This window comes from Danio rerio, chromosome 7 (assembly GCF_049306965.1).
Source record: "Danio rerio strain Tuebingen ecotype United States chromosome 7, GRCz12tu, whole genome shotgun sequence".
NCBI lineage: Eukaryota > Metazoa > Chordata > Actinopteri > Cypriniformes > Danionidae > Danio > Danio rerio.
In genome coordinates this window covers 28,805,038-28,817,847 of record NC_133182.1, presented here as the reverse complement: position 1 = coordinate 28,817,847, position 12,810 = coordinate 28,805,038, and the positions used below count along the sequence as shown (strand labels likewise).

Below are 12,810 nucleotides of genomic sequence, written 5' to 3'. Positions count from 1 at the left end.
CACTGCAATTTACTACAAATGTACAACCTAACTCACAGGTGTCAAAGCCAGTTGCTGGAGGGCTGCAGGCCTGCACAGTTTAGCTCCAATCCTGCTACAACATACTAAAGCTGCGGTCACACTGCACTTTTCTCCTCATAGACTTCCATTCAGACACACGCGAATGCAGACCAGAAACGCAAGGTCATGCGTCAAGTTTCGCAGATTGCTGCATTAGAAAGTTCACGCTCGGTGAACTCTGACCTGCAAAATCACATAACTTGACTGCGTGAGACCAATTGGGGATCAAAGCATGAACTTCCTGCACAGAAATTTAAAACATGGACCAATCACTCGCTTTTTTATGTCTAATCATCTTGTTTAATCCCGCCTCTTTTCACAGCGCCATACTACAGAATTTCGCAAGCTTTATCTCCAGGGTGACCGCAGCTTTACCTGTAGGTTTCAAACAAGCCTGAAGGACGCAATTAGTTTGATCAGGTGTGTTTAATTAGGGTTGGAACTAAACTGTGCAGAGCTCTGACCCTCCTGGAACTGGCTTTAACACCAGTGACCTAACCTGATGCAGGAGAGAAGATATATGCAAACAAAGTCATATTTACAGTGTTTTTTGCTGAACAAAAGGTTCTTTGTAGCTTTGTATTATTATTATTATTTCAGTTGTATGAAGATCTCAGTACTGCTGCTGTTAAAAATGGGCTAGAGAGCTTTCGGACATAAACTAAAATATCTTTCTTTGGTGAACTAATTCTTTAATGCAACTAAACGAGTGTAACTGCTTCTTCAACTGAGGAGCCTTGCTCTCAGCATACCCCTGCTTGCTTACATCAGCATTCTGTTTCTGGTAGCCATTACTGAGTGACCAATTGGGATCTTAAGAGAAACAACAATCAACCAACCAACTAGTCCTTTCTGAAAATTTTGAAGTTCCCAGCCTTTCCATTAATTAACCCTGATCAATCTGGAAATTTTCAATACTAGAAGATAGACTTTATTTAAACATAAATCCAAGAGGTCGGAAAGAAGCCCTTCAGGACAACCTGAAGTCCCCCCCTGGACAATCAGAAGTGTCTTGTGTTCTTGTTTTAACTTTTGACCATCTAAGAATGTTTTCCTTTAACGAGAGGTTTATTAGATCTTTAGGTGCATTATATCTTTTTAGGTCTTTAGTTCTGTTTGTATACATTTGTCTACCCATAGATGTCCATTTTTCTAAGTTATTACATACATTGTCATAATGGTACAATAATTTGATAATATGTCACTAACTCTCCTGAAAGCATCTCACAGCTATAGCTTCATATGGTTATTTAACATTTACAATCAGTGCTTTATATATTCAGTTATTCTCCAGCATAACTTCAAGTGTTGCTCCTGCTCCTTTGCAGCCCTAAGCCTAGTTCACACTACATGACTTTAAACATCAGCAGATCACTTTGCTATTTACACTAAATGACTTGATTTTGTGTCTTTTAATCGCTGTGGTGTTCACACTACATGACACTACGTAAATGATCCACAAGAGGGGGGCTCACACACTACATGATCTGACAACAAGTCATTCGCCAACTGCCCAGTCAAGCTACCAAACCACAGCCTATGAAATTTTGAGAAAGGACTCATCAGAAAAAGCTGAACACTATTGGCTGCTTGTGTGCTGATTACATCACTGACAGCGATTCAAGCTTTCAAGGGAGCATTTAAAAACATCATCAACCAGCTGATGCGTCAGCAGATAAATCGCTCATCTTCAAGGTTCAAGTGGATAGATGTGGCTTTAACACTAGAACTACAGAGACAGTCAGAGAGTTTATAATTTTTGTAATTAAAATAACAATAACATATCTATAAACACCCTGACGTTTTCTAAATATCGGTGTATTTCTTTTTAATATTTTTATAATTTTTTTATTATTACAAAACAGTGAAGAACTGAGCATTTCTACCTTTAATTACCATATTGGTCACAATGACCAATATGTTATAGTGGGGACTTTTCGCTGTGGTTTTCAATATGCATGATCGTTTTTTAACTAGCAACTTCCTGCTAACATAAACATAACTTTCTGATAAAACATAAATTTACTTCAGGTATACATTTCAAATCAGCATATTCTGTGCCACGAAATAGCTCCTGTTTGAAAGTATATATATATATATATATATATATATATAGGCTGTATAACCAAAACAGATAATATTTTTAGGGTAATGGTATCATAAAATATCATAACAGATATTCAAAGCTCATTTTTATTATCTCAATAAAAGTTTTGAATGTAAATATGATGTGACAATATGACGTTGTATATGAAAACAGTCAGAATGACCAGTATGGTAATTCTACTAGCTACAGAATTCTAGCTCCACTGTTAATGTAGCCTACTCTCATGTCCGTGTTAACATAGAATGAAGCAAGTGCATCGATGGCCATTCTGGCCAATCACAGATGTTTCTGTTGAGCTCCTGAGCACATGGCCATTTAAGTCATGCTGATGTAATCTCTCATTGGCTGTGGCTTGTCACTACATCTGACCGCATGTGGGGTCGAGTCGGCGAACTGCCGAATATTCAGCATGCTAGATATTGGATTTCTGTCTGCGAGGTGTCGGCGACGCTTCAGCGAGCCTCTTTGATGCATTGTTCAGAAGTTCACTTTACACATAAAGACTGCCGAGCGCCATGCACCTGCAGATTTTTTCCAGATCACAGCCCGATCTGTCGGCGAGCTCGTTAACTTCCAAATCAGGCTCAAATCAGGCTTAATATCCTGTAGTGTGAACTAGGCTTTACTCATCATATACATATACCACAGCCTGGCTCGTTTTTTTTTCAATTACACGTTTAACTATCTTTAATTTTCATGTTTGCTGGACACTACTGCATACTTTTAGAGAGCAAAAAATCTTTTTCAAAAACATCTATGTTGGACTCACCTTCTGCTTGTATAGTTTGTCAGTGCCTATGTCTCTCACAGGTTCCTGCTCTGGAGAGCCAGGCCCATCTCTCACACCCTCCTCATCCTGGTTGTCCTGCTTAATCTCTGCTTCTCTTGGCTGGTTGGAATGTGTGGAGGCAGTGGAGGAGTTTGATTCTGGTGCATTAGATGCATTCTCTGGGGAGCTCTGTTCAGCTCGGACCCTTTGAGCCTCGAGACGAAGCTGTTCGTTTTCCGCAGCCAGCTCCTGGCGCTCCCGTCGAGCACCCGTCAGCTCTTTGGTAAGAGCGTCCAAGCGTTGCCTCAGTTGTCTGACTTCATCCCGTGCCCGGTTACGTTCAGCCCGTACCTTACTCCACTTTTCCCTCCAGTTGGCTGTACAGTCCGACCACCAGCGCATGGTCTTCTCCATTTGAGCGGCCCGGGCCCGAGCCTCCTCCAGCTCCCGCAGACGCAGCTCCTCGCGGCTCTCCCAGTCCCCAATGCCATCGCAACCCAGCCCTGGAGAGAGCAACAGAGGAGGGCTGGAGCTGGGCGTTCCCCCTGACGGGCTGGGCGTATGGGTCAGGCTGTCTGGAGAGCGCACCCGATCTGGGCCCAAGCCCAAGCCGCACAGCAAACCTGCCCCGGACTTGGCGGCCTCGGTCATGTGGGGACTGGGTGTGTGGTTCATCACTGAGCCAATGATGAGTCCAGGGAAAAAGATTACGGTCAGGAAGATCTTATCAGGAATCCATGATGCACGTCAAGATGATGCTTTTCTGTGAATAGAGAGAGATTTGGAGTAAATAATACAATAATAAACTCATTCTTTTGAACGGTCACAAAACATCCTAAGTAAATGATATAAGATAAATGAAAAATAATATATATATTTTTTTTGTTATTGTTTTTTGTTTAGAGTTATCAGAAATGTACTAATATCCATGCTTGGTCGAATGGATAAAATATAAATGGTTTTCATTGAAACTTATCTGCTTATTTTAAGTGAAATATAATTTTGGTTTTATTTTTGTAATTTACTGAAGACATTTGTTCATTCATTTTCTTTTTGGCTTAGTCCATTTATTTATCCATCCAATGAAAAGTTTGCTATATATATATATAAAAAATATATATAAAAAATTCTCGAATCAGATTGGCTTATAGCAGTGCGATATTCTGCAATATCAGAACTTGTACAGCCTCTTCACTTATGTGCATTATTCCACTCACAAAGAATGACAGCAGATTACTAAACTCCCTACAGTTTGTCAAATAAACAATGCAGCTGTTGGACAACATGATGTACTTCTGAGGCTTTTGCAGGAGAGAATGTAGTTGTTTAGATTGCAACTATAATTTTTATTTTTTTTTACAGGGGTGACACGTTGGCTCAATGGTTAGCACCGTCACCTTACAGCAAGAAGGTTGCTGGTTCAAGCCCCAACTGGGTAAGTTGGCAATTGTGTGTGGAGTTTGCATGTTCTCATTGGGTTTCACTGGTTGCTTGGTTTTCCCCCACAGTCCAAAGACATGGGCTATAGGTGAATTGAATAAACTAAATTAGTAGTGTATATGCGTAAATAAGTGTGTATGGATGTTTCCCAGTACTGGGTTGCAGCTGGAAGAGCATTCTCTGTATAAAACATATGCTGGACAAGTTGGCAGTTCACTCGACTGTGGCGACTGCTGATAAATAAAGGGATTAAGCTGAAGGAAAATGATACTTTTAACAATACTTATTTAAGTGACCGTATACATGCATTTACAAGTAGTTTTAAATAAAAGAACAGAAATGACAAAAAAGACCAATAATTGGCTCTGCAAACCTGAATACATTCATAAATTGAGCATGTGACAAAGACATACAGGAGCAGTGAGAGCAAACAAAAGAAAAAGAACTCTTTCTGTCAACATGTCAATGCAACATGGCCAATAACGCTGAAATTGCTGAGCAATCCAAACCACACCATGACAACCCAGTGCAGCTTTGATTTACATGAATTCTCCCTTTCTCACACTCCCACACACAGACTGTTTACTTAAAAGACTGCAAGGCGACAAAAGAGGAGGTTCCAGGTCAAAAAGCCTTCAGCCAGAGCAGCCAGCATCTCTCATCAGCCACGAAGAAAGAGTTACAACCAGGCTACAACATGAGGGAGTAGAGCTTTGTGTTTGTAAAAAAAAAAAAACAAAAAAAAAAAAAAGTGTGAGGCTGTTTTTCATGTAGAGTGTTGGCTTTGGTGAACAAGGGCTAGATTTATTATATTTTTAAAACACGGCCCTCTGTCTGACCTGTAAGACAACCAAGCATGTCATCTGTCTGAGCCCAAGAAAAATATCACATGACAGAAAAAAAATATGCTTTACGATTTAGGTACATGTACTATTACACACAGACATGGACAATCAATCACTAACATAAAGTGGTCCACTCCAGATTTGCTATTATTCAATGTTGTTCTGAGCCATTTTTTCTGAGCAACTAAAAATGTAATATTGTTCCTTAAATGAAAGTCTATGAAAACATTCGAAAAACACAATGAGTTTGCATAGATTTCACACTTCACCACTGATCTACATTTCTTGCATTATTCATTTTTATGTATATTTTAATTCTACTAAAGAATTTCAATGCTTTTTTTGTTTATTTTAGGGATTTCTATTTTAGTTGATAAGAAAGAATTTGGTTGTAGCCTACAGAAACTTCTAAATGGAACTTTGTAAAGAAAATAAATATTATTGCAAATTTAAATTACACAATTATCTGTGCAAGGACTAAATACACAAATTGTCAAACAATCTACCACTATTACATCTGAGGTAAAACATGTGAACTATGTTATTTCTTCCATGTAAACCAGGGGTCTCATTTGTGGCCCTCTCTCTTTCTCTCTCTGGCCCGCAACTGACGTCAAAATATAACGAGATTCGGTCCGCCAAAACAGATGTTTGTGAATCACTATCATTGTTGTGCAGTCGCATATAGCCACTTGTGGTTTTGACCCCACACCTACTGGACACTTAAAGTTGTGTACTATATATCTAGGTTACTTTCGGTTTTTCCTCAGTGTGTGGTCGAGAGTAACGTACAATTCAGATTATTTCTGTGGCTGATTTAAACGTTATATATGAAAATATACAAAATATATGTCTGTAAGTGCTCTATTTTTACTAAAGCTCTATTTTTGTAAAAATTCAAGGGTCATTTGATAAGTTTTACACCACCTGTACTTTGTTGTACAAACACTTTTTTGTGGCTTACACGTTATGCTGGTGGTGTTAATTTGATCATTTTGCTAATATTCGATTCAAATGGTCTCATTAATAGATTTTCCTCAAATTCTAAAGAATTGTATAAAAAATGTGCATTAGTAAAATTTTACTACTGGTTGAATAGAACATCTTAAAGTAAATGTGAATATCTACATACTTTCTCCCTCTTTGTTGTAGTTAAAAAAAAATAAAAATAAATAAAAAAAAAGGTATGGATAGGATCAATTGCCAGCAAAGTCACTAAAGTAACCCAATCTGGTTTCGCTGTCTTAAGACTATCTGTTAAACTTTTGGTTAAGCAACAATTGATTGGGACATAATAAAAATAATAGTAATTATTATTATTATTACTATAATTAAATTGTAGCATTTTCAAAGCAATTTATACTACCCCTTCATTGTGTAGAACATGAAACAAAAAGAAGGAGCTTTGACTGCATATACTCTAGGGACGAATGTCTGAGAACATCAATAAGATCAGTTTTTTTTTTCTTGTGCTTGAATGTTAATACAGCACTCATATGAATTGTCAGTCCCTGGGGTATGGCCCCTCACCAAATTGAGTTTGAGACCCCTGATGTAAGCAGTATATTATACTTGTAGCATTCTTGTGAGGTAAAATAAAGAAGGAGAACAAAAAAAAGTTTACTTAGTTGACATGTTCACAACAGGATTATGTTCAATATATAACTTTTGCAGAGACAACCATTTTTTCTCAATTGCTTAAAATGTAAAAACAGATCATGTGTGCCTATACCTAAAGAATTTATTCAGGTGCAAGGTCTTCAAAATAATTTCCAATACAAGAGCTCTACTGTAAACTGTTGCTCAAAGCAAACAATCAAACGCCACTCTTCAAACCCAGATGAAGGTTTATGGGTGGGGTTTGTGGCTTTGGGAACTGCCGACTCGTGCATAAAGTGGGACAAGAAACATAGGCATAAGATTCTCATAAAACACTACTCATACAAAAGCCCTCTTTTATTAGCTCAGCTTGGGGGAAAAGGGGAAAAAAAGCATCAATATTTGCACAACGGTGCACAACGGTTTGGGTGGCAAAGAACAGCAACCGCTGCCACAGTGGGTCAGTGGGACAATAAATCAGCATTCTGGATCAACATTTCAGCACAGGCTACATGGTTTAGTCTAGATGTCAATGGATGTCTCTTTTGTAAGCTATGGCTTATATGTTGGAGGCAAAGCAGTTGTCATGCCAATCAGCTCTCGCAAGAATGTGGATCAGTAAGAGAAAGCAACAGAAAACGAGACAATAAGAAGAAATGTAATTATCTCCAGAGGCTTTCTTCACAGGAGATTCTGATTAACCCTAATGATGCAATCCGAGTAGCATCTCCAGCAGAAACATGAGCAGCGTGAAGAGAAGAGAAAGAGGTGAGGAAAGAGGAGAAATGTGTAACTGGAACCGCTGCTATACTGCTGACAGCTTGAAGAAAGAACAGTTGGGTTCAAAGCCTTGCTGGAAAGTGACAGAATTGGTTTATATCTTTCAGGTTTGTTTTTTTGAATAATATAAAAATGAAAAAAGTATACCATCCTTATGGATTATTCACAATGTTCAAAAAAGAAATCTTTTGAGATAAACATAAACAGAGCATTCCATGTGTCAATGCAATTATTTTTCCTTAGCTGCAACCTAAGATCAAATGAATTCTTCTGTAATAGTCATGCAAGCCAGAGGTTCTCAAACCTTTTCTTGATGCACTCTTCCTTACATACAAGGCAGAAAAACTGAACAACTGCAGATATTTACAAGCGAATGGACAAGCACAGACCCTTTATGCAATACACAAGAAACCTATTCTAGGAAATGTGAGTAGCATTTAAAAACAAAAAGCAATGCATTTTAATCACAATCCAAACAAAGATCCCACTGTACCTCAAGTACATATAGTGTGATCTTTAAAAATGTTCCCAAATAATATTTTGGGGGTAAAAATTGATTCAACTTGCAATGCCACAGTCAGTCTAGTACATCCATCAACCATATTAAACCTTTGAAGCAAAAATAAGGTCTGTTTGATGGTTGATCAATTTGTAAATGTCTGCTAGGAAACGTTTATATGGTGGAGCTCTTAAAAAGAAAATGTGCTCTTGTGTGAAGGATAGAGTTTAAAAGTGACTGAAGGAGAGCAACACATATTAAGTAACAGAGTGCAGACAAACAACAGCAACTCCTCGTGCTGACAGGCAGAAATTAAAGCAGTAGCTAGATTAAGATGTCAGTCACTCTCGGCAAAAACTGCTTTTGAACCCACAGTCACCACATGATCATCACCAACTCCAGGTGTTACATTATCTTTAACTTCAGGTTGCTTACAGACATAATCTTTCCTATCATCCTTAGCTCTTTACATTTTATGAACAAGTTTGTTAGTAAATTGTGAGCACTGTGAAATGTCAACCAGGATTACCCATTATTCAGTTTATCAGTTACTCAAGGCTAGTATTTTCAGGTAGGGCAATAAAATCGATATCTGTATTTATTGACTGAACAGCATTGTCAATAATGATAAAAAAAGAAGTTTGGTATAAAGTTTCGGTATAAAGGCTACATTTTTTTTTTTAAATGTGTCTGCTGAGCGAGCGCCTTGGAAGGAATGCCAATTAGCTTGTGTCAATATGTCATTTCCCATGGAGAAGCAGCGACATGCACATAGTGTGATGCACAAACTTTTTCCAGGTACTACTAGTTAAAAAACATCTGAACTTTTCCGAATGGTCCAAGCACACTGCGATTCATGTAACAAGAACTACCCAATCTGCTTCACACTATATGGAATAAAGACAATTAAGTATTAACGGTAGACTTATCACCTCAGACAAACACAGCGCACTCAAACACTGCAGTGCTTTTCACTTCTCCACAAACTTTAGCAATGATTTATCCATTTGTCATCCTTTGAGAAAATTGTCACCTAATTATAGAAGACCCCTTAGAAAAAGGTGAAGGAAAGCACATGCTCGCGATTGTCGCTTAAGGTCAGAATAACAACAAATGTGAAAATGAGTGCCATAAAGCAGCAGTGAGTTTTAAATAAAAAAAAGGATGTCACCAGAGTGGCTTTTTGGTTTCTTTTCTTGTGCATACCGCCACTAGCTCCCCATCTGAAACATTTTTTAGCATAGGGGGTAATAGTCATTCAACTTCACAATTCATGATGTTGCAGTATGTGTTTGAATAATGATGGCTGGATCGTTTACTTGAAAGCTCAGATTTTATTCTCATAATTTGTGTGGTAACAGAATTTGAAGTTTAATTTATCATTATTATTCACATCTTACAGATGTTGATCTACCTTTACCATTGCACACACTTTAATGAAATAAACTTAATTGTTAAATAAAATGTTAAAGTAATCAGATTTTTCCCTTAGTAATTTTGGTAATTTAAAATAAAGTGGTTCAATAAATGAGAAAATCCACAGACTTTTCAAGCTGGTTTGCTGCATGACTAGTAAAACTCATCCAGCTGACATGTTAATTTTAATAGTCAACGTAAAGTCTGGTGAAGGCATGAGCATCACATACTTCAAACCCCAACTGATGGTACAGTAAGTGTTAAGTAAAACATTTTTGACCAACACCATTCTGCTTCATTGAACACGGTTCAGGATTCAAACACACTTAAGCGCATTGACATTCAAGAAACAGCTAATGTATGAACATAACATATATTCAGTTCGTTAGAAGATTAAAAAGTTTCCTTCCTGTTATAACCATGTCCCCTAAACACTGCTCATATAGTGTGTATACCCTCAGCAAGAAATCTGAACGCCACAAATTTGCTGCCATTAGTTTGATTCTCCATTGAATCAAGCTGACTCACCCATTTTAGGTCATATTTCACTGCCAAGAAAACATCTGGAAGCTCACAGCACCCCTTTACCAAACAAGAATGAGGCTGACAGGCATAATGGAGTGTATACAAAAGCTAGCTCAGTTTAAGCACGAAAAAATTGATTAGAATCTTTGCCAAGACAAAGTGCGTTAAACAGGGGCAAATAGAAAAACCAAAGATGAGATTTTAGAGAGAATAGCAAACACAAAGCATGAAAAATGTGCGATAAGCCAAAGGAATTAGCCTTAAGCTTGACATTACAAGGCCAACTGCAATTTCGTGTGCAATTGTTCTGTTGGCCTGCATATACTAAGGCAGAGTGCATATAATGGCATTCTATCCCATGCCTGCTTCAGTATTTATTTAATACAAAAATACATTTGAACTTGTATAATTGATTCAGCAACTTTAAGTATAAAACTGAAAAATTCATGAAAAATAGTGAATTAACTAATAGCTGACCAATTAACACATTAATTTAGAAACACAATTACCCAATGATGTGATTGTCAAGCACATTTTGAGAGAAAAGCACGGTTCTGTAATCAGTAGTAAATCCCCTCTAAACACCAGAGAGCAATCTCACATGGAAACTCTAAATATATTTTTTTTCTTTTTGCTGTGGATAAAGTATTTATTTTTAGGCGTGTTTGGAGTAAAATCATATAAAATGTGGTATTTTCACATGATTTTAGATGTGGCAACATTTTCAGACATAGAGCCGTAGTTCACCAAGACGCAACATAGTTTATTAACTGGATATTCATTGAATGATGGTTGTTATGAATAATTAATTTACAGTTATTGACGGATTAACTTAATTTTATTATTGTCAGATTAAATTTGCTGGAATTTTGAATTCACAGTTGAGTAGCTTGTCAGTAAACTATGACTTTTTTTTATTAAACGCTGCTACCTCTGGAGATTTACAACAACCAGCTTTACTGACAATATACACATGGAAATCAACTTTGATTAAGGCTCTGACCTAATTTTGACTGATCGAATAATAAAATCGAAACAAAATTTGAATTTATAATACAGTGTATCCATAAATAATTCATTGCGCTTTACTTTTTCCACATTTTTTTATGTTACAGCCTTATTCCAAAATGGATTAAATTCATTTACTTTCTCAAAATTCTACAAAAAATACCCTATAATGACAATGTGAAAAAAAAGAGTTTTAAAAATTGTTGCAAATTTATTAAAAATAAAAAAACCTGAAAAATTACATATAGGTATTCAGAGCCTTTGCTCATACTTTGTTGATACACCTTTGGGAGCAAATACAGCCTCAGGTCTTTTTGAATATAATGCCACAAGCTTGGCACACCTGTCTTTGGGAATTGTTCCCTATTCCTTTTTGCAGTACCTCTCAAGCTCTATCAGGTTGGATAGGAAGCGACGGTGTACAGTTATTTTCATATCTATCCATAGATGTTCAATAGGATTTAGGTCTGGGCTCTGCCTAGACTACTCAAGGAAAGGACATTCACCGACTCACCGAGTTGTTGTAAAGATTAACCGTCCACCAGTTTTCAGTCAGGATGTCTCTGTACATTGCTGCATTCATCTTTCCCTCTATCTTGACTAGTCTACCAGTTCCTGCTGCTGAAAAACATCCCCACAGCATGATGCTGCCACCACCATGCTTCACTGTAGGGAGGGTATTAGCCTAGTGATGAGCGGTGCCTGGTTTTCTTCAAACATAATACCTGGCATTCACTCCAAAGAGTTAAATTTCTCATCAGACCAGAGAATTTTGTTTCTTATGGTCTGAGAGTCCTTCAGATTAGGGATGCTCAATTCGGTTAATTTTGCTAACCGACAACCGCCACTCATTAATCGGTTATTAACAGTTAACTGGTCAGATTACTATTAATTTTATATTAAACAAATTAATATAATAAACACATTTTATATTAAACAAATTTCTCGCTCCATGGAAAATATGCATTTATTTAATGCCCCGCTGTTATTATTATAATCAAAAAACCTTTTTACATTTTTAATAGAAATCATTATTTTAAAGATTATGTCTTGCTATATGGTTTCCTCTCTCCCTCGCGGTTCAAGTGCGCGCGCTGCGTGATGAAAAGACAACAACGCGCGCATATGTTGACTTTTTGTAAACAGTTTTGTTGTTTAAATATGATATTGCATTAATGTGCATACATGCTTTATAAGCTGTAAAATAAAAGGTAAAACCTATTTCTTGCGTTTATGACGCAGGTCCAGGTAAACATCAGCGCTGGTTTGGCATCAACACGTCTGTATCAAACAGCAATATTCTTCTTCCATTTTGCTTCTTTGGCAAATGTGTCTGTAGGCACGAGTTATACGTTATCATCCCGCAAGTTAAGCATGTCTTGCAGTTGAACAAGGGGCCGAAAACAAGGCGCACCTCACTGCCTTTATGTTGACAAGGAAAAAAGAAGAAAAGCGCGGTTCTGAATGTTTTGAATGGGTAATGTAGCCGTGGTGGGATGCATTCTGGTCCCCGCCATGTAAGAATGAATGTAGCGGCTCTTTAAAAGTTCTCTGTAGTTGTCTTGACAACACAAACTGCTGCTTTGGGATGAGCCGCGTGCAAAAGTAGTCCCTCTTAACACAAAGGCGCATTCAATCGGCCCCTTATGCAGTCAAACTAAAAATATATAAAATAATATTTTTAAATAAATAATATCGTTTAACTGATAGCATTAATCGGTTACAAACGCACATTTTCGGTTAACGGTTAATCGATTATTTT

The 12,810-nt window shown here is 37.3% G+C and overlaps 1 protein-coding gene across 1 annotated transcript in view; it reads right to left on the bottom strand.

Annotated features, from left to right (window-relative positions):
- The window catches only part of ccdc102a (coiled-coil domain containing 102A), a 112,457-nt gene that overhangs the window by 59,909 nt on the left and 39,738 nt on the right, over window positions 1-12,810 (bottom strand). The window contains 1 exon segment of the mRNA NM_205552.1: window positions 2,937-3,699. Coding sequence (NP_991115.1) covers window positions 2,937-3,611 — 675 coding nt within the window. The 5' untranslated portion in view covers window positions 3,612-3,699.